Here is a 23923-nt window from a genome sequence, read left to right on the forward strand (position 1 = left end):
ATAGACTATATCAAAGATCTTCTCTTAAGAAAAGCAGTGCTGAAAAGAATGTTCCTCTGCCCAGAGCCCCCTTTTACAAGTTTCAGTCTTGATGGTTTAATTATTGGTTTAGATACTAAGCAGACATTGCACATGGCACACTGGAGGCTAACACAGAGGAGGTAATTCTTAGAGCTACTGCAAAGCAACCTGAGCACCCCAAATGAATCCAAAGAAGCCTGGCAAATATAACCGCCTCACCAGAATGCCAGAGCAAATAAATTGCTTTTCATGTTTAGACTGTCGAATATCCCAAATCTCTCTTTGGAAAGCCATAATACTGGAGTAGTATTAATTTTTTATTGTTTCATGCACATTCATCTCTGCACAAACAAATCAAAATGTGAATGATTTAGCAGTCATCATCAATTAAACTATATAACTGCAAAGTTTTTAAATAGTTCATAAGTTTTAAAGGGATACAGACATAAAATCAAAAGGTATCTTTCTACAAAACACAGATTCTTCCAAAGCAATAAAATGCTGACAATGACTTTTAATGGTTATTTCAGATACATCGCTTTTCAAATATACTAGCACCTCCGCTTCTAATGAGAATGAGTTATTTTCTGATGATGCAATATAAAATTGAGATGGCTTTCTTATTAAGCTTTCTGTCCAAATAAATCTGATTTTCACAAATTTTCATTTCCTATTCAAAAAGAAATTACTGATGGTCAGGTGGCACGGTGAAAAGAGGATTTGGAATCAGAACCTAGGTAAAATCCTGCCTCTGCCATTTGTTATCTGTATGACCCAAAGTCATTTAACCTCTGGGACTTAGTTTCCCTCTTCTATAAAATGAGTTAGCTGGACTAAATGGTTTCTAATGTGTCCTCCAGCCTGAAATCTATGTTCCAGGAATATATATAACACACATTTTAATGAAGATATTTTGTTGCCTATTTCAGAGGAAATAAAGAGTTTAAAATGAAACTCAAAATGACTCAAATGGTATGTTTTTCTTGATGGTAGAATAGATCTTTAAAATGTGCATATTTTCCCTTTAGAAATTCCATTAAGATGATTTTAAAATCCTGCATTACCAAAAACAAATTACTTCACCATTAATATAAATGTCTCCATACAAAATAGTTGACACAGGTACTAAAACAAATTAGCAAGAATAATATACTAGAAATGAAATTTGTTTTTAGGTTGGGATGGTATTCCCTTAAAGAGGCTCTCCCTGGAATCTGACTGGGCTGGGGACAAGGGCCTGGACCACTGGCATTGCTTTCCTGTTAAATGAGGCATAAAAACCCCAGCCTGCTACTCCCCTGCAGTGGGAATTCCACTAAACTTGCCCCAGCTCTGCTATTTCACTGATGCCTATGGAGGCAGAGAAGGGCAGTATCTATTTTATAGAGTTATATAGCATCCTTTTTAAAATATCTAATTGCAAATAAATTTATTTTTATAATCAGTGAACTTGAACATTCATTTTGCTCCAGTCCTGGACCTGAATCATAGGACTGGCCTAGAACATAAAACAACCAAACACACCTACCTTTTTAATAACAGGGGGGTGGGGGGCCCTCTTTGGACCTGGAGGATGGGAGGAGGGATGGAGATAATCTTCTCAAAGAGATAATTAGCTTCTTTTTTGTCTTTTGTGTGCATGAATGTGTTCGTTAATGATTGTTAAATTCATAATTTTTAGAAATAATTTTTTTAAATTAAAAAAAAAAACAGGACATGACACTTAGAATAACAACACTTAGAATAACACCAAATACCATCTCAAGGAAAGTCCATAATCTACTTAAGAAGAACGTAAGGCTTTGAGTTCCTTACCTCTCTACTCTATAACTGTACTTTGCTTACAGATACACTTTACTTCAGCTAGTCAGTTTTTCAGAAGCAATGGGAAAAGAACAAACAGTGACAATACAAAACCAAATCCCTTCAACATACCTGGGCTGGGGGTATGACTGTTGCTGGTAAAGGATTAGAGATCATTGGGCCAAAGATATCCAGGTCATCATTCAGGGTAGTGGTGATGGTAGTAGTACTACCGTTTGTCACAGGCACTTCAGGAGGGCCATCTTAAAAAATAAAAAGTGCAGAGTCTCATTTTAAAGTAAACAATCTTTAAAATTACAAATGACTGAGATTTATATTGCCTTTTAAAATAGTCTCAACACAATTTTAAAAAAACCCCAAACAGGAACATTTTAAAGTTCTAAGTATTAAATCACCTAGGTCACAATTCACCAGTAACTAATAAAACTAAACAGATTTGAAAACAAACAAAAACAACTTAACACAGTACTTCCTTTGTAAGCTTTCCGAAAATTCTCAGAGAAAACACTTTTGTTTTGTTTTTAAGCACAGCTGTTCTGGTGAATGACGTACTGTTAAAGAAGCAAATCTCTAATCAGGGACGACTTTTCAGGGTACTTACCACTACACTAGTGGGCTTCAAACTTAGTGATTTCAAATTTCCTGTATCACTTCTCAATCTCCCCTCCTTTTCTAAAACTCTTATATCCCCTCTGAAATCACAACAGTGTGGTGGGCTAGGGAGGCTGAACAGGCAGGCAAGATTCAGGAACAGAGGAAGGTCACAGCACAGAGATCTGGCTGATTTTGCCACTACACAAAACAGCTGTTGGGAGAGCTTTAGTGTTCCAATTTCCACCATCTACTTGGAACTCTCTCACAGTGCCCAGATTGAGATGACTGCTCTAACTAACAGAGATTCTGTTTTTCCAAGCATAACTGAAATCTGGCATCCTCTTATTTCCCATTCATTTCAAACATTTGCAATGCACAATAGCCCTTCACTATTACAAATGAATGAGGCTTCACAATAAAATAACTTAAATATGCAATTTGCAAAATATAGCCTGTTAAACCTAAATTAATTGGAAAGATTACCGATCTGCACTTATTTCCAAATCATTTTTCTGTACTACCACATTATCAAAATTATAATTTTACCCCCAAAAAAATTTAATACATGTAGTTACCATATATCTATCAACAGTTATGGGCTATTCAGAGGTAAAGCAATCAAAGAAAATTTCTCTGGAATTATTACTAATTTCAGAACTTACACACCATGTAGAATTTAACTGAGAATGAGAATGGAACCTTTCAATTAACAATTAAAAGAATCAGAATACAGGACTTATATATAAGATGAATGCAAACTTGTTTTTAAACCAGTATTTGGAAAATACATCAAAAGCCAAAGTGAAAAACTTAATTTTTCTCTACATTGAATCCCTTTCAAATGACAATAATGATCTGGATTTCAGAGCTCTATTAATACATATTTTACATAATAATAGCTAGCATTTATATAGTGGCTTTAAGGTTTGCAAAATGCTTTACATACATGATTTCATTTGATCCTCACAATATCCCTGAAGTGGATGCTATTAACCCATTTTACAAATGGAGAAACTGAGACAAAGAATGACTAAAAAGTCTTGCCTGTGCTAGTAAGTGCCTGAGCCTGAGTCCAACTCCCAGCTACATAGTGACTAGAGTGCTAGACTTTAAGCCAGAAAGATTTCAGTTCAAATCCTCCCTCAGACATTAACCAGCTATGTGACCCCTGGCAAGTCACTTAATCACTGTGAGCCTTGGTTTATTTATCTGTAAAATGGGGCTCATAGTAACAATACCTATACCTCATAAGATTGTTGTGAGATCAAATGAGGTAGCATAACCTCATTTGCAAACCTTAAAGTGTATTTTAAATTTTTACCTCTATTCTACTCTACAAATCATACAAGGTTAAACTAGGAAAAACCAAAGTAAAATGACACTTAAAAGTGTTTTAAGATTAAAAACCAACTACATGGAGAAGTCTATAAACCTACCCACAAACAGCTTATTAACTTCGTATTTAGCAATAATCTCAATAATTCAAAAGTTTAATCTATCTTGGGGTTATCACTCCTTCGAACTTCAATTTGACTTTTACAAATAGTCTAACTACCAGAAATTTTAAGTCTGTTTTAAGGAGCAGACTTTGCTCTATCTCAGAACATAAGTGAATTTATAGCAAACTGATTGATAATATCAAAGTCTACAACTTTGCATCCTTTACATATGGGAAAATAAGTGTAAAAAGGATGAGCCAGACCTTTTGAATTCTGTTCCCATTTCTTATCCTTAATTATATGATCGTATGCTAGTTATGACTCCTATTTGCATGACAGCTTCTCAATTTCTATGCTGTTTGGCTTGATAATTATTTATAATGTCATGAGTGTTTCTCAGGGAGAAAATCGTCAACAAGCAAGACAGGTGGTCTTTCTGGCATGTACAGGCTGTATACATGCTGACAGTAAAGCCAGGCTAGGATAGTAAGCCACTCAAAGCATTTGTTCAAAGCTTTCATATGGCCCATATTACACTCCCATACAGCACTATATAGAGATAACAGCAGTGAACCAGGATTCAGAATCCTTAGATTTTGCTTTCATTTTACCAATAACTACATGTTTAAAACTTTAAAACTTATGTAAATTACATAAGCTTTCTGTGCCTCAGTTTTCTCATAAAGTTCAATATAACAAATGAATTAAGCATCTACGAACATCAAGATGTTGTGGTAGGTGGCCAGAATACAAGGAGAAAAGCCACTGGCCATGCTGTAATCCTGCTTACTTTCATGGCTATTTCAAAGATCAAATGAAATAATGCATTTAAAAGCTTTTGTCAATTTCAAGCTCTCTACATACAAGATGATAATGCAGAGTTAAAGGAGGTATTTGATGGTGATGTACAGAGTATACTTTAAAATCTTATCTCACAAATCTTCAAATCTTATTTCAACCTCACAACAAGGAGTAATGGGGTACAGGAGAAGATATTACTTTCATTTGGCAAATGAAAGAGTATCTTATATCCTGATTCTGAACATTTAAATAATGAGGGTAGATGAGGACGATAGGGAATCAAAATAGAGAAATGGGCAGGAGGGAAGAGATGGAACAATATTTGGTTTACCATTCAGACCTTGCCCTTAAGTGCACTGACAAATTATATATTGGGCAAAGAAGATATGTAAGCTTGCAGATAAGCAAGAGATGGCTCTGTAGCAGAAAGAGCTGCTGCTTACCTACAGCACATAACATTATAGCAAGCCTACAAGGACTCTGAAAAACCCATCCATGATAGAGAATGGATCAGGGATCATCAAGGTCTTAGGTTCTAACAGGATGTTACTAAGATTTGTTTTTTGACTATTCCTTGACAGTCATCCCATGAAAGAGACAAAGAAATGTTGGCCAGCACATTCACAAGAATGAAATACTTGCTAAATGAAAATTAATCTTTTATAATAAATGGGTTTTTTTTTAAACAACCGCCTGATATTCCAAATATAAATGTTCTTGGAAAAAAAGGAATGCCCTTACTATTCATTAAAACATTCTTTGAACTCTTTTGATTCTGAACACACATAAAAATTAAACCAGGTTCCATATACAATTGCCTCTCATATCTAATCTGGATATTCCACGGGGGTAATGACTGCTTATTTCCATGTGACTAAAGCATGGGACCCTATAAAATCAGATAACTGGATATGGCTATTTAGGATAAGGCAGTCAATGGCCCTGAAAATACCTAAAGTAAACCTAGCCATTATCAGTGGGTTGAAGTAGGTTTTCCTGGTTGGTACTTAGCTAATAAAGTACTTAGGATTCTGCCCTTTTATCTCAAAGCTCTGTGAATATTACCTCTCTTATTACCACTCCCCCTCCCTCAAGCTGCTCTTCATACTGCCTCTGTTCTCACCACACATTTCTGGTCACTCTTTCAATTACTCCCCTTTCCAACTGAGATTATTCTGATATTCCCAGATAAACTCTATCCTCATTCCTAATATCATCCTGACAGTCATAAATCCTGATTCTGCCACCATTAGCTTTCCTTATTATTGTACAGCATATTGTCTATGGTGAAAAGCTAAGTATCAGACCACTTTGCATCTTTAAATACAATTTTCTCCTTCAGAACTCTTCCTTTCTCAATTGACTTTGTCTCGTCATATATTATTATGTTCAACTTGAAATCCTGGCCTGGGCTAAGTTAAATAGAAGAATTCTCTGCCTGGGACAAATATACAGATAACTCTATAAATAATCATTAAGGGAGAAGCATTTAGGGACATTCAAAACTTCTGGGATTGTAAGTTTTGAGTTCAGATAAGCAGGATAAAAAAGCTCATGCCCAGGAAGAAACCATGTTCATTGTATTTTTTTTGCCCTTTCTAACTCAGCAAAGTTTTCAAAGGAAGTAAGCAAGCCACGAAGCATTTATTAAACACTTATTATGTGCCAGGTACTGTGCCCAAAGTCTCACAAGTATTTTTAAATGGGTTTCAATTGTCATTTTATTGTGTTTATCACAAGCAAAATTACTTCATATCTACAAGGCTATTACAATGTGTGTAGATATTTCATGTGGTTTTGAATTGCCCTTCATCTTTTCCATATTCTGTATTTCGGCAGGGCTAAAGGAAGAGGGTAGAATTAGGGGAGACTTTCCTATTCCTATTCCATGTAATGATATTTGTATCATAAACTAAATTAATTGTAGCTGTACCTAATTACACAGAAAAGAATAATTCAGCAGTGTATTACTGATTATTAATCTGTTCACTAAGGGGAGTAGAAGCAAGGATAATCAAAAAAATTGTGTGTAAAGTCATTCAAAAATCTCTCTGTGCCTGACCCAATCAATATCCACCCAACTCAAGTGTGGAGGATAAGAAAGGTCACCCAGTATCCTTGGATGACAGTAAAGAAACTGCTGAGAAGCAAATCTGGGAAAAAGCTAGATTACCTCGGGTGGTTTAGAGGTGTCCTCACATCATATGAATAGTACTTGTGCAGATCATTAGAAATTCATTGTACCCTTTCGTCATGCTTAATATAAGCAAAGGACTGAAAATTCAGTCTAAACAATCAAAAAGGATTTAAAATATATTTCTTCCTCTTTTTTTTTTTGTATGTTGAAATGAAGTGCTTATAAAAATCAAAAGCTACAAGTTCCATGCCATGATGATAGCTCTCCATAATTTGAGTAAACTACTCATTTAGTAGCAGTATAGATTATTACCCAATGTTCAAAAGAAATACACTGGTATCACAATCATTTTCAATATCCAGACCAATATAAATCTCTTCTTCCAGAGTGAAAAGAACCCCAGAATTGCACATAGCCAAGCATGCCTCTACAAAATAAAGTGTACCTCTATGTCAGTAGCTAGCTAATCAGCATTCACCAGAGACAGGCTGACACATTTTACTTTTTGCTCTTCTACAGAGCAGAGGATGGTAACAGAAAGAGGCAGGCCCCTATAATCAGCATGCAGAGGCAGTAGTAGCCAATAAAAATAATGGGAGATCCAAAGTACCAAAAAAAGCCTAGGGCAAATGGAAGAAATTTAGCAAGGGACAACTTCCTAAAGAAAAAATGAAGCACAAAGGGCCCCTTGAAAAGGCACTGAGTAAATAGAAGAAATTGGGACAATGCAGTTAAAACAAAACAAAACAGGGGAATAGAGGAAACTTTAGTCTTAAAGGCAGGCATCAAACCAAAAAATTAGGACCTTTCAGTTTATAAAAGTTCTTATTTCTGTGAGGACATTTAAAAACTAGGAACTGAATGTGTAAGTAAACTTTTTCTTTGGCTCAAAATTAACATTTGAGACTCTCTAAATGACAGTGTGCACCTAAGGGAAAATGCAAGGACGAATTTGTTTACTGTGGCACACAAGGGTTATCTTTTCAAAAATGTTAAAATGTTTTCAGCTTTTAAAAAAAATTGTTTTAATTAGTGCTATATTCCTGAAGAATATAGAGTGTGTGCCATGTGTGACTTTATCATAGTACATTCATATGACACTGATGTTTTTTAAGTTAACATCTGAAATAGAACACCTCAACGCTAGTCTTTATTATACAGGAATCATTTCTGTTTTTTAGATCATACGCTCCTAGAGGGGAAAGACTATGTCTAGCCAATTTTGTGTATTCCTCCATGCCTTGTACATAGTGAATTTATATTAACTATGTGCTGAATATGCTGAACTTACTCCTTCATTTACATTACTGATGTAAAACTTATTTGACTCATGAATAAAAATAGTCCCTTGTCCAACATCTTTTCCCAAGACAACAACAGAAAGAAAATACCTATAGTTCATTTCTAATTATGAACTAAATGACAATTTTTACCATCCAGCTATACTTAATGATTTTGAATAGTTCTAGTTCTTAACCTTGAGAGAAACAAAATACTACGTAAGTGATAATGACACATCTTATGATGCAGTGCAACATGGACAAACTGGGTTAGCTTGCTTTCTTTTTCAACTTGTCTACAAGGGGAATCAATAATCCAACTGAATTTATCTGAAATAAATAAAAACTGTAATGTTTAAAAATATAAAATCATATCCCAAACCTAAAACTTAATCTCTGCAGTCCATTTATTTTCCATAAATTACAAATGTTTGATCCTCCTCAGACTTTGAATCAGAGTTGTGGAAGAAAATAAAAATTTGCGATAATCTCTTCTATTCTATCTATGCCTTCTTTTTTCATTCAGAAGCCTCAGTCTCCCCATTTTCTATTTACTGATTGAATCCTATTCTCACTATACTATACATACAGAACTACATTTTCTAGTCCCTACGACAGTGCCAACCTGGCTGGCATTCAATAAATGGTAACCAAATTCATCCTATTCTGTCATTATTTGCTTCAACAATAATATATTTTTAAAAAATCAGAAAAGCAGTGAGGGGGCTTTTGTGAATACTACCCCAGGACAGTTATGTATGTCATAAGCAAATAGATGTCATGTTCTTCCTTACTATTTTTGAATAACTACAACATGCTGCCTTGAGTATACCCCTGAGGCAATGAAAACTGCCACTTCCAATACTTCACTGGGAACTACTAAGGCATTCTTCTTCCTGTCCACCCCGCAAAAAGGAATAAATTTAAAGTGGTTTCTCTATGATCCAGTAAGGCTTACCTTAGTACCAACACATTTAAGTTATTATTAATCTCAGACTTATTACAAAAACAAAACAACTCTTTTCATTTCTATTCAAAGAGTGGCTTAATTCAAGTCAACAAATATTCCTTGACCACTTATGTGCAATACATTTTGCTATGTCCTATTGTTCAGGAGCTTAAGGCTCCAGCTTCAAAACTGTAATTTAGATTTCATTTGTATTGAACTGTTTTACTTAATAAAATGATACAATAACTATTATGAGATTACGTCTTTTAAAATTTATACAATCAATTACATTCCACCCAAAATGAACTATTCACTTTTCCCAGATCTCTCTTGCTCTTATACCATGTACTTACATGCAATACCCTCCAGGTCAAGAATTTTCACCCCTCTCTACCACTACTATCAAAGCTATGCTCCCCCTGAAATACTTCCCTCTTTAAATGCCTCAGCCTTATCTTATGGGACAGCCTTTCTACAATGCCTTCACTGACCTATCCAGCTAGAAATGCTCTCTCTCTTTTTGAGTTTCTCATAAATACCTGTGAGACTTTTCCCAGGTACTTAGTCATATTATAATTTACAATGTAGTTATTTGTGTACATCTCATCCATCTAAAAAAATGTCACCTCCTCAGGAGAGGATTACATCTTCATCTTTGTATCCTTAGCACCTAGCACAGAACCTAAGTACAGTAAGTGCTTAATATTTGCTGATTAAGTTGTCTTGATAATTTTTTTCTTGTAAAATCAGCTACTTAAAAATTTTTAATAATGTGGGAGCTAGGGTGCAGGAGTTATATGCTTAAAAAAAGTAAGTTTAAAAATATATTCTCCTTAATGTTAAAACAGTATAAGTTTGAATAAGAAAAACAGACCTAACAAAATTCATAATCAACAGCTTGAGATGGAATGTTTTTACACAGAAAGAAATAAATGAAATAAGTGTATGTTTATTATTTCTTTGCCAAATGGCCATACTGTCCAGTTCTAATGTACCAATCTCCTTACAGAAGGCAGGGAAGGCCACTTTAGCAAACTCCTTCAAATTCCTTCATCTGAGCTTTATTTGTATGAGACGTCTAGTTGTGCTTCAGAGGTTAATGTTGCTGGTTGAAGGAAACCGTAGGGTCACAGTAATCTTTTCAGAAGAGAGCTACAGATCTAAAGTGACCTGAGAGCTATCAAAGTGAAAAGGCTTAAGGGGTATCTTTAGTTAAATCAACCTTTTTATCACACATCTCACCAGACAGACATACTCCAAGTGAATATCATTTTATATGCTCAGATCATGCTGAGCTTTAAATAAACAAAAATATTTTTAATGAACATGAGAAGTTTAATAAAAAGGCATGGATGGGTTAGGTTGAAATCTACACCAGAAATATCAAACACAAGGGTAGCAATACTGCCACAAGAACCAAATTAAAATATAATTGGGAAATACTTAACAAAATAAATAAAAATACAATAGAATATAGATGTGAATGTGTAGTTAATATATAGATAAATCAATATGCAGCCTGCAGGGATCCTTATGTATTGTGTAGGGGCCTTTATTTCTGTGAGTTTGACAGCACTGATCTACATCACTGGTAGAAATACCCACACTGATTAAAAACCATTAACTGACTGAAATATTAAGAAAAAAAATTTGTTCAAGGACATAGTTCCATTTCCCCACTATTTCTTGATGACATAAATTGTACCAAAATCCCCTCTAGATAAAAAAATAAATAGTGCTACTGCTCAAGGTCATGATTAAGCAGTGCCCTCATTCTCCCATTTTGTCCTCTGGCATCTCAGATATTAATAATCCATGCACTGGCAATCAAAGCTTGTCCAGTCTTTCTTTTTCTGGCTTCTCTGATCTTTACACTGTATTGTCTACACAAGCTAGCACAAATACAATCATAAGTAAACATGACTAAAACGATGAAGGGATTTTCACAGTATAACATATTTCTTGTTAGGAATATGAGAATACTACTTAGGGAATATGAACTATTGGTCTAAATTAGCAAGGTAGTGCTGAGTAGCAGCAATAGTACTAGTGCTGGGGGTAACTACCATTTATATATCCCTTTCAGGTTTGCAAAGTGCATTACATATTATCTCATCTGATCCTCACAATATGTGAGGGAGCTGTTATTATTATCCCCATTTCACAAATGAGGAAGTTGAGGCTGACTGTCAGCCTCAGGTTAAATGACCTGGGCCACAAAGTTATTAATGTCTAAGGCAGAAGGTGAACTTAGTTCTTCCCAAATTCAAGTCCACAACTCATAACTACTATAGCACCTATCTGTCTAGTTGAAAACAACTAAACTTAGAAGCAGATGAGACTTGGGTCTTGAATCCTCTCTCAGACATGTTAGCTGTGTGATCCTAAGCAAGTTACTTACCATCTATTAGCCTCAGTTTTATCTTCTGCAAAATGGAGATAATAATGACACATACCAGATTTACTTTGTAAATCTTAAAGTGCTACAGAAAGGTAAGATAACAATATTAAGTTATTATTATTGATACTGTTTTAGGTTTAAATAGTCTCCTCCTTGGCACAATTCTTTCATTTACCCCCAGAGACTGCCTTTAACTTATAACACAGGTCAGGCATTAAGACTGTGCAGGTTTAAATGGCCTCAATCAATTCTACCACTGACTCATAATGGAACAAAAATAATATTAAAGACAGGAAATACTGCATACTGGCTAGAAGGCAGGCACTGGAGTCAGAAGACCTGGATTCAAATCCTGCCTGACTAGGTGACCTCTATGATTTTATGACATTTTCTTGTATACATGATCATGGGGGGAAAAAACCACTTATTCAATTAGTATCCCAAGCAATTCTCTCAGTCTACAGGCTACAACTGACCTATATACATCATTAGCAGAAGTTTCCACACCAAAATATCCCTACAATGATGGAATCATAGGTCTGGGCCAGAAAACAAACATGAAAGGAGTATTACCAGCCTTCTGCCTTTCTCTCAGCCTTCTAGTCTCCGATCAAGCTAACTTTTCAGTTCCCCCGTCTAATCTCAGGAGAAGATTCATTCCTATTTGGACTCTAGACTTATCCTCCTGGTCTTTTGTTCAAGTTTCACTGACCTTTCCTGCTCCTTCCCAAGGCCTGCAAATGCTTGTCCTCTTTCTTGTAAATCTTTTTTTCCTACTATCTTCTCTCTGGCCTATGATGTTTAATTAGTACTTTCTCTTAATGCAAAATGAATTTTCTGCTCTGTCCATCTTCTATGACTGAGCTACTCTAATGGGATCTTTTCACTATCCACTATTCCTCTCATACTGGACCCATCACACTGATCCTGCTGCTTTCAAAAACTTTTCTTCTATTATGCATTTCATAGGCTCCTCCTACCCTGCCAATTCATCTTCCTCCTTCAGCTCTCCTGCCATTTAAAAATTTTTACAAGATGATTCACTTTTCTTACTTGCCTGTAGTAGAGGCAGAAAGTTACTTCCCAGCACAATGTCCTTTTTCAGGGGGATATTTTTACCAATCATTTCATTGATACATACACATTTACATTACATAACCTTCACAGGTTCTGATCATACTTTTTAAAAAAGAAAGACAATTTTTTAAAACCTCAAGAGTCATCCATTTTCTCCAAAGAAGAAAGGAATAGGAATTTATCAAAAGTAATTAAACAAATTAGCCTTAATGGAAACAAACTTCTTGAAAAGTAAGACTGTGAATTATGGAGCCAGAAGATAAAGGTCTGCCATTTACTAGCTATGTGACCTTGGGCAAAGTCACAAACCCTCTGTGCATCAGCTCATCAACTGAGTTGGAATAATAATACTCATACTACATAGCTCTGAGCTATTAAGGAGATCAAATAGGAAAAACCATGTAAAGCACTTTGCAAACCTAAAGGCTACAGAAGTATGAGTTATTATTACTGCACCAGTGCCTAGTATCATTCTCATCACTTTAAAAATATAGCAACTGCAAAACTACAGGCAATTATAACTAAAATTTCAGTCACTCTGGTTACAGTGTTCTTAAAATGAATTTATGTTTACTTGACTTGGCCAAACAGCAGTAGAAGGGTCTGAGGAACCATCAGTGCTTAAGGAGCCACTGCCTGGTTGTCGGCTGATTGTCAGCCTATAACTGAGTTTGCCTTTCAACTGTTTTCTTATACTTTTCAGCTTAAAAGTAATCAATCCTTTGCCACTCCTGCCCCTTAGCACATTTTCAACTTTCAAGATGAGTAACTTAAAAGCATTTTGTAAAGTTTGATCCCAAATAACTGCCTATAGACAATTCTCCTTGAAACAGATTTTTATGGTGAAAAAAGGCAATTTGTTCATCTCCCTTATTTGGTAAAGAATTGGATGTGATGATGATAATTATGTTACACTGGCGTTGTCATCCCCTCTCAACTTTGCCATTTTGGCTGAATGGTGCGTTAAAATAAAAAGTCTTATTTCCTTAAATTTGGCATAAAAGTGGGAAATTTAAAGAATATTAGCTATTCTCACATACTTAAGCTGTACCTATTTCTAAGAGTCTGACACTCAGCTTCAAGTTATTTTGATAAAGACTACTTGTTCAGATTACTTGTATCTGCTTGTACCCACGTAGCCACATGTTTTTAAAAGCTTCTTATTGAAAAGACTTGCAAACTGTTTAGATAGCAATTTCTTTAGATTAAGTTGGGCTGACAAGAGAAAATAGGTAAATTTAAATCAATACCATTTAGACAATGAAGACTATGAATATGCACTGACAGTATCTCAGTGCTATTTCCTGAGCTGGATTTTCATTAGCAAGATAATATTTATGTTGTATATCAAAATGATGGACTCTTTAGCACTATTTTCATTTTAATAGCATATATGACCAGTAACTTGCATAACAGGAAGGAGTTAGCAGACTATGTCTAGGACTAAATTAAAAGGAGGCAAATTTCTGCTCAACAAAAGCAACTGACAGTATGGCAGAGCTGACTGAGAACTAATCTTGGAATCAGACCAAGCTGGGTTCAAGTCCCTTTTCTAATATATACTGTGTGACCCTGGGAAAATCACTTCTCCTCCTAATGCTCCAGAAAACTCTTTAGGACCAAAAGTTCCACAACAGTTACTGATCTGCATTGGTAAAGGGCGTTTTTTCTTATAGGGAGTCCCTTACACTAATGAAATCACAGGTTCAAACAAACAACACAATAATTAAATTTTAAAATATTTATTAATGCATACCAGGTACTGTGCTAGGCACCAAAGAAACGAGTACAAAGAATTAAACAATCCCTACTCACAAGAGTTTACCACATTCTAATGGAATTGACAAGTGAATATAAAATACAGAATAAATATTAAGTTAGCTAATACACATGTACAAACACACACACAAAGTAATTAAATACAAGCTACTATGGGAGGGAGGACACTAGCAGCTAGGGGAAATCAAGAAAGGTTTCATACACAAGATGGATATCTCTGCTGAATCTTAAAGGAAGAGAGACTAAGAAGTAGAGGTCAGGAGAGTGCATTACATGCATAAGGAATCAGCAAGTACAAAGACAAGAAGAGGAGAGATGGAGTGTCCTATGTGACAAACAAAGAAAAGTACTAGTTTGACTAGAATGGCAGATGAAGCCAGGTTGCACAGGACTTTAAAAGCTAAAGAGTGGAGTTTACATTTTATTCTATTGGCAACAGGAAGTCAGTGGTATATGATGAGTATGGAAATCACATCAGCAAAGTCTGACCTGAGCTTAAAGAAAATTACTTTGGCAGCAGATATAGAACAGACTGGAGGAGTGAGAGAGTCCAGGCAGGGCGACCAATCAGGAAACTGCGGCAATAATCTAAAGAACCAGTGATGAAGGCCTGAACTACAGAAGTAGCTGTGTGATATGGGTATGTGAGGAAAAGTGAGGTTATGCTGAGATTATGAAGGGGTAACACTAGAAGAGTAGAGCTGCCTTTGACAGAAATAAGGAAGTTTTGAAGAAGGGAGGGTTGAGATGAAGATGTCTTCAGGACATCCAGTTTGAAATACCCAATAGGCAATTGGTAATACACTACTGAAGCTCAGGAGAGAGTGTGGGGCTGAATATAGAGATATAATAATAACCAATAAACAACTAGTTGTACAAAAATGTAATGAACCATCTTACTAGACAGTGAGTTCATCCAGAGGAATATTCTGGCTGAAGCAGAATGGCCTTCACCTCAGAGATATTCTAGCAAGTATTACTGTTCAGATGGGATTTAAACAATCTATGTGGTCACTCCATGATTTTATGAGTCTCTTCACACAATTTCCTACTCTGAATAGCCTTATGACTTTCTGAAGATTAATTTAGCTCTTGCCCTAAAACTTTTGAACTATCTGAACTAAAGTGGACTCGAGGATTAATCCTGGTCCTCAGGTCTTAAGACACCCCACCACATAAGTATGTAAATATACCTGTACACATGTGTTTATGTATGTGTCATCCCCTGTACTTTCTGTCCTCTTAATCCCTCAATCCTTTGAGTCCTGGGCTTGGAATCAAATAAGAGAGGTCACACTGTCTCCCTTAAAGGCTGAGGAAGAGTGAAGGAATGGTAAGGGTTTACAGATGTAGGAAAAGGGTGTGGACCTTGAGTAGGCAAAAGGCAGAAAAATGTGGTAGGGACAAAATTGAAGGCAGACATCTGATTTTGACACGCATTAATTTCTATGACTTTGGGCAAGTCATAGAATATCAATTTCCTCATCTGTAAGATGGGACTTGTTTTTATCTATCTCACTGTAGCTCAAAACAACCCCAAGGAACTTTGGTCAGTTATACAACGACCATAGAGGTTTGGGTATCCAAGGGCCTGAAACCAGTTTCTGGGATGAGAGAACCAGAGCCTATTTTTCTGCCCATTTCTACTTGAGCTCACTATGTGACATTGGGCAAATCATTTAACTAACCTTCGTAAGGCTCAATCTCATCATCTCTAAAATGAGAGGGTCAGGCTGAATTATTTCTAAAGTTCCTTTCAGCTCCAAAGCCTATGTTTCTATAATTTGCAATAACCAGTTTCTTTCAGGTAACATAAGTAAACAGTGATCTTACTGCTCTGGAAACAATCTCCAAAAAGGAAATAATTCTTCTCTCAGGTATAACTACTCACTAAGGATCATAAGATCCTCCTAAATTTAAAGCTGAAAGGGCTATTAGAGATTACCTAATCCCATCCCCTTATTTTACAGATGGAGGACAATGAGTCACAGAGAAAATAGGTGATTTGCCCAAGCACACCCAGGTATTCAATGGTAGAGCCTGCGATGGGACCCAGGTACTGAGACTCCATAATGCAGTGTTCTTCCACTGTACCAAACCACTTATACTGCAGTTGATGCTTTGACAGGTAATACCTGTGGGTGGATAATACTTTATAAGGATAGAAATAAGAGGCCAAAAGAAACATGATTTAGCTTGAATCACTAAAGTTGGATAAGAAAGAACATGACCTTAATTAACTAATGCTTCATTTCAAGAAAGAACCCAGTTACTCTCAAATGATTTTTACTTTACATATGTAGCATCTTAGAAAGGTTTTCATTTTAGAGAATCTGGGATACCAATAAGCATATAAGCATTACCTACGTGAAGTAGTCAAGCACATTTTAAAGATAGATAATTACAAATTATAAATTAATAAACCAAGCACAACACCAAATCAAGTAAACTGGAAATGCTACAAAAATTTTTTTTAAATGGTTAGTTTTAATAAGACAGTCTTAATGTGGAATATGACAGAAATCTTTTCTTCCCTTGTGCTTCATAAACCAAAGTACAAAAGGGATAAAATACAGAAATTATGAGGACTAGAAACTTCACATAATTATGTTTACAGCCTCCAGTCTTAAATTCTATTTCCAAAATTACACTTATTTTTAATGTATCTATCAGACTATTTTTCACTACCACATTAGAAAATTTACCTCTAGGAAAAAACATTTGCATGATACATACCAGCTTTTAAAGAAATGAATAAAATATGTAACACTGATTCTCAAAACAGAAAGGAATTTACCCATAAAGAACTAAAACAATTTTTTTTCAGAAACTAGATCCTTCCAAATGGCTTACTTTATCCTTCAGTTGTTCCCCAAACTGAAAGAAAAATTCATTACTGCTACAAAACACAGACACTGCTGAAAATGATGGTTGCTTTGCAAATCCTTTGAGGAGGAATATAAAAAAGAACTGACAATATTTGTAAATAAACACTGTATAAGACTGGCACTTCTTGAATCAAAGCTTATTTACGTATAAGACAAAGTCCATATTGTTATCTGCTAGCCTAAGGAAAAAAGGGACATTAGACAAAAAGTGAACAATTCTCAATTTCAGTTGAGGCATATAATAAATTTAGTACTAGAACTACACATGGAAAATGGAAGATGGCTTTAGCCAACTAAAATTACTTTTTCTTTTACATCAGTACATTATACAATAAGCCCACCGAATACTGTTACTTTAAAAAAAGAAAAAAGCTCACATACACACCAAACCCCATTTTTGTATTTTAAATGTTGAAATGTCATAGTCTACCAAGCCTTTGAAGATTACTTTGATATCTCTCCTTTCCCTAAGGAGCTCATTACTTGTATTTCAGTGAAGACAGTGCTGACAGACACCAACCCCCTTATTAAAGATTTCCTTTATAGTGGGAGAACTCAGTAGACTTAATCATAGCATTTTCAAATTCAGTTCATGGTATCTGTTGGCATATTGAAGATAAAGCCATTATGTTCATTTCAAATGAAGGTTTCTTTCAATAGCTCCATAACAAAAATGAAGGCTTTTATTATTTATTACTTACCAAGTCCTAAAAGATCAATAGTGGGTTCTGCTGCCTTTTTAGGGCTGGTGCTTTTTTTAAATTCCTGATTCGGTTCTTCTTTCTTCTGAGGCTTTAAAAAGTAAACAATAAGGTTTGTGGATGCTTCTTAAATCATGTAAACTTCTAACAATCACCATTAATTCTGTTAATATGAGTTCTGCAACTTAAACGTAATTGTCACATATGTTACCATGGAGGCAGCTAAGTTAGAACACTGGCTAGAGCGCTGGACCTGAAGTCAGTAAGGACTACGTTCAAATCTGGCCTCAGATACATACAGGCTACATGACTATGGGTAAGTCACTTGACTTCTCTGTGCTTCAGCTTCCTCAACTGAAAACTAATAGTGCTTACTTCAACGGGTGGTTGTGAGGATAAAGTAGATAACATTTGTAAAATGCTTTGCAAATCATAAAGCACTATATAAATGGTAGCTATTGTTATTACCACAAAACAAAATTATCTCTGAACTTCACAATATAACCCTTAAAAATTATGGCACAAAGTAGTGAATAAAAATTTTTTGTTAACTTTTATTAAACTTGTTATTAATAATTCCAATGTGTGAATTCAAGTTTTAAGTATATTTTTCCTTTTATCGTACATCCTCTTCCTGGTAGATCAATTTTCTACACTAACTGCAATCACTTTTTAGCATTTTACTCTGATTTCCCAAACTTACCTACCTTTTTGTCTTCATGAGTATGCTGTTTATTCAGTCTTATCTCTGATAAAAACATTAAATAACACCCCATGCAGAGGAGATCTAATCAGCATACCACTTGGGGATCAGCCCTAGACTTACTCCATAGCAATCCATTTCCTTGGGAAAGGCCACTCTAGCTAGCTGTTAGCCCAGGTACACACTGAATGTGGGTCCAGATCTGCCTGCCTCCCAGAGAATGTAACTAATGTGAACAAAACATCTATGTCTCCTGCCTCCTCCTGAGTTACAAGCCTTGTCACTTTTTATTTGAATGAAAGTAAAATGGTCAAGGGGTAGCTTGCATGCACTGTAAATAGAATGCCCACCATGAGCCCTGGAGTCAGGAGGACCTGAGTTCAAATATGATGTCATACACCTATAAGTTGTATGACCCTAGGCAAGTCACTTAACCCCATTTGCCTCAGTTCCTCATCTATAAAATAAGCTAGAGAAGGAAATGGCAAACCACTCCAGTAAGAAAACCCCAATATCAGATCATGAAGAGTTGGACACAACAGAAAGGACTTAACAACAAAAAACTGGTCAGATATGATCGTCATATAACCCTCTGACCTGTTTTGTTAATGGATTATTGTGTGTTTTAATCAACTTTTTAAAGCTATTTCAGTTAAGTAGATTGACCTACAATTTCCAGGACCAAATCTATTCTTTATCTTCTAAACATCTCCTGTTCTCAACAAAGTTTTAGCTAATTACTCTGTGACCACACCTACTAATTCCTTAATAACTCTAGGGTATAGAACATCAAGCTGTGAATGACAACCAATTTTTAGACTTTTGACTTAAGACATTTCCTATCACACTCCAACATTTGGATTTGTACACTCTATTTATCTGACTGATTTAAAAAAAGGACTATGAAATAATCTGAAGAAAGTATAATTCCAAAGCACCACATACGCAATTTCCTTCAAATGACGATTCAAATTGATAGATTCTTTTCTTTAAATATTACTTACTTAAGGAAAACTGGATATTCCAATTAACCTAAGACAAGATCTTAAAGATTATCAAATTCAACCACTTCATTTTTCAGGTGAAAAAAAAAAAAAAGGAGACTGAGAGAAGACAAGTGACTTATCCAGCTGAGTGAGGTCCCAAAGGCAAGTAGGGTAGTCAGTGGCAGAAAAGAAACCAATAGCTAGGTCTCTAGATTCTGTTTGAGTACACCTTCCCTACACAAAGCTCCTTTCTCATTTCATCCCCTAGAGAGGCACAGGAATACTTAGTTGGGAAGGTCAAAGAGAAGCCTTCCTAAACAAAATTTAAAAAATCTTCCAACTTGTTAATGCCTGAAATCTCTTTGACAAAGGGCAAAGTTTACAAAGAGAACTGAAAGACTTAAAATACACTTACTTCAGTTCACATCAGTCAATCCACAAGTGGAAATGACTGATTTTCAGAGATCTTTTCCTATGGAGGCGGGGGAGGGGGGGAGATAAAAGAGATGATAGAGGGCAAGAGGATTTTGATCCCAGAGTACAGTATCATCATTAAGGGCAGAAAACAGATGCTTACAACTAGGGAAAGACAGTGCAAAGGATTGGAGTTGGGAGTCTTTGTGTAAGAAAGATTAAGAGGGCCAATTTGCCTCCAATACACTCCCTCCTTCCCTCCATCTTACAGAATCTGTTACTTCTTTCTACTTCCTTCAAGAATCAGTTCAAAAACACTTCTCCTAATACACCCTAGCTGCTGGTGCTTTCCTTCCCCCAAACCACATTAAATTTCTATCTGGACAGAATGAAAGCTCTTCAAGAACAGGCACTGACTTCACTTTTGACCTTTCTATCCACAACCCTGATACATAGTAAGCACTTAACAAATCCCTGCTGATTAACTGATTGTTAGGTACAAAGTATTTTTCAGTGGAGTGTATATACATTAGAATATCTCAGCACAAACTTCAAGACTGTCTTTGAGGTATCCTATTGTTTGTCACGAGTCTCAGAAGATCAAATAAGGTGTATCCATGATGTAATGTTTCAATGGAAGAACATAGTGACTCAGTATCAACTAGGCCTTCTTCAATTTAATAAAAGCAAAAAGAATTTCCATTTTAAAAGATGGCATTCAATTTCTTCCCTTGATTCTTTTGTTTCCTAAAATCATGCAGAAGCAGTATTTCATTACACATTAATGCATGGGAGGATTAACTTAAAATGCAACCCTATAAACCTTTTTTTTTAAAAGAAATTAAGCACTCCTTTGCATATATTAGTCAGAATTACACAGTTTGAATTTAAATAATACTCTGCTTTGCTCACCAATGTAAAAGTCAAAAATTAATCTCATTACTTTAAAAGTACTTAAATGAAAAGAATGTTAAGTAGATACATCTTAAGATTAGGCCACTTACCTCAAAGAAATATACCAATACATATAACTACTTAAATGAGTTGACTGAATTTCTTAAAATCCTAACACAAACAGTAAATATTTGATTTTTAAAAATTAATTGTATCTTTGAAATACACTGATCTATTTTTCAGTCATGCATATTTCTGAATATGTCCTTTCAGTAAGTCAATGAGAAGCAGGTCTCACTGATAATTAGTATCATAGATCTAGAGTTTGAAGGGACAGAGACCAAATCCTTTATGATTTAAAAAAAAAAATCACTGACAAAAAAAATAAGGCTGAGAGAGATTAAGAGGTTAGCCCCATGTCCCACTGGGAGTAAAAAGAAAAGACCGGAATTTGAATCCAGGTTCTCTGACGGCATGTCCAGTACTCTCATTCCAACAGACGTCCATTTCATGTAAAATAAGATTTATTTACCAATGTCTGGTAATTTAAAGATGCAACCTATATTAGTCCCATCTATAAAGGGTTCTACAAACTATCAACAGAAAATAAAAAGAACATCAAAATATTTTAAAATATTGCTAAAATTAAATAGCTGGAAGTTAAAATTTCAAAATTCCTTTTCAAGGCTCTGAATGTCTCATGGCTTTTAAGAGAATAAAGCTTTCTAGTCTATCATTTCTTAAAGCAATCCTCCCTAAAGTGAACTGAACCAACTTTTAGTTGTAGGAATTAAATGTTCTCAAACTAAGATAAATGATAGGAATTAGAAATCATGTTTCATGGCTTGCTTTCTGAGACAAAAATCCATCTTTTAAAATCCAATACTGTCCAAGGGAAGCTAACTACATGACAGCCTATATGCCATGGAACATGAAAATCTCCAAAGAATCCAAAGGGTATTGAAAAAATTACAGGGGGCATAGTAAGTCACAGCACATTAATTTGCATGCAAAAGTGACAAGATTTAATAAAGAAATGTATGATCAGGAATAGGGGATGGGCTGGTCATATAGCAAAAGGGAAGGAAAAGAGATGGACAGTCCATATATTGTGCTGGTGCCCATGAAATATTAAAAGACTTCTAGCAGTGTGTATGATAGATTCTCTATAGAGGACTTATGAGATGACATGGACAAAAACTGGGAAGAACGAGAAGACATAGATAAGCTGTGGTATGCACTGATTAGGAGTATCCACATCAATGACAGAACACGGATATTGAAGGGAAAGTAATGTCATTTAAAACAATAAATATCACGATATTTAAAAACAGTGAGTTAAATGATACTTCAGGACTTTTCACTCCTAAATGAGAGATGTTATAGTCCAATACAACCAACTCTACAATGAAATCTGTGTCTGGCCAAGGCCCTACATGGAGATCCAACTTTGAAATGTTCTTTGCTCTGTGACTTCCTCTTTGCCCTTGCTGACTGCTGCTCATCACTGCCATATTTCCAAAGCCAATGGTTATCGTGTTTTTGAGGGGCTACAGAGGGTGACAGGTGATAAGTAACCAGAGATTCGGGGCTTTGGGAGAATTCCAGCAGTCAGGTAGTAATAGAAGCTAAATTCAGGGAAGGAATCAAAAAGGAAACTCACCTACAGCAGCATTTTGCCTAGGCCCAATGATAGTGAACTAAAATGTGATGGTAATTGATGGTTTACCATTCACAAGATCTATCTGACTTATGATCTATAATCTATCTCCCAGCATACAATCATTTTTGGTTTATGAAACAATATCTAAATGATCAATCACAAATCAAGATTCTTATGTGGAGAGAAGAGAAAAGGAAGTTACAGGTTCAGTCTACTGCAAGAACAAATAAATTAATCTGGCTTCCTTTTAGATGACCAACATCAACACTTTTTAGAGTAGGGAAGAGGCAGCAAAGGCCTGCCAATTGTAGAAAAACTGCCTGGTGCTCTAAATCTGGACAAAGTACTAGAATGTATTATTAAAAGCATTTAAAAATGTAAATGATAATCAATAAGAACCATTTCTAGCTTCATCAATAAAAGATCATTCTAGATAAACCCTAATTTCCCTTTCTGACAAGGTTTCTAGATGAGTAGATAAGTGGGATACCACAGATAGAGGATACTTAATAGAGATAGATTCAGAAGTAACTGCATGACTGGGTCCTAAAGAGGGGTCCAGAGTGAAGTGCCCCAGAATTCTGTTCTTAGACCTATGGTGTTCAGTATCTATCAATTATTAAAGTGCAGATAGCATATTTGTCAACTTTGCAGATCACAAAAAGCTAAGGAGGAACAGCTAATAAGCTGGATGACAAAGGCAGTAATCAAAAAAATTTCAATGGACTACCACCAGGATAATTCAAAAAGAAAAAGATGAAATGAAGTATAAAGGCTGAGACTTGTATTTAAAAATTTAACTGCAAAATTATTGGATCTAGTACAAAGGTACTGGATATGTTTTGCATTTGGGCAATGAACTGAGTCAAGAACTGAAATGAAGGTAGGCAGAAGAGAATTTGGAACTCAAAATTTCTAAAAAATGAATGTTAAAATTTTTTAAAAATGTAATTGGAGGAGATATATACATATATATACACACACACACACACACACACACACACACACACACACACACACACATATGAAAAACACAGAACTGGAGAAAGAAAGAAAACTGACTACATTGGGGAAATTATGCTGTTATGATCCCAAGCTACTCTCTGATAAAAAAAAACAAAACCCAGATATACTTCGTTACTCAATAAACTCCCTATTATTACTTCTAATCAAGTATAAAATCCTCTTTGTTTGACTTGTAAAATCCATGAAAGCCTTCTAGGGTTTTTTTAAAAAACATTTTACTTACCTTCATATACCCTATGACCCAGAAACACTGGGCTTCTTGCTATTCCTCATACATGATCCTTCATCTCCCAACTTTGTGCTTTTTCAGTGGCTGTCCCCATGCCTGAAACTCTCTCCCCTCCTC

The 23923-nt window shown here is 35.4% G+C and overlaps 1 protein-coding gene across 3 annotated transcripts in view; it reads right to left on the minus strand.

The window, feature by feature from the left end:
• Positions 1 to 23923, minus strand: part of SMAP1 (small ArfGAP 1) — a 214598-nt gene that overhangs the window by 10399 nt on the left and 180276 nt on the right. For all 3 annotated transcript variants that reach the window (XM_021000139.2, XM_021000140.2, XM_078155295.1), the window contains 2 exons: positions 17892 to 17982; positions 1957 to 2087 (listed from right to left, as the gene is read on the minus strand). In XM_021000139.2, the coding sequence (XP_020855798.1) occupies positions 1957 to 2087; positions 17892 to 17982 (222 nt within the window). The remainder of the gene's footprint in view (positions 1 to 1956; positions 2088 to 17891; positions 17983 to 23923) is intronic.

The sequence above is a fragment of the Phascolarctos cinereus genome, unplaced genomic scaffold, assembly GCF_003287225.1.
Source record: "Phascolarctos cinereus isolate Bilbo 61053 unplaced genomic scaffold, phaCin_HiC Scaffold_5;HRSCAF=322, whole genome shotgun sequence".
Taxonomy (NCBI): Eukaryota; Metazoa; Chordata; class Mammalia; order Diprotodontia; family Phascolarctidae; genus Phascolarctos; species Phascolarctos cinereus.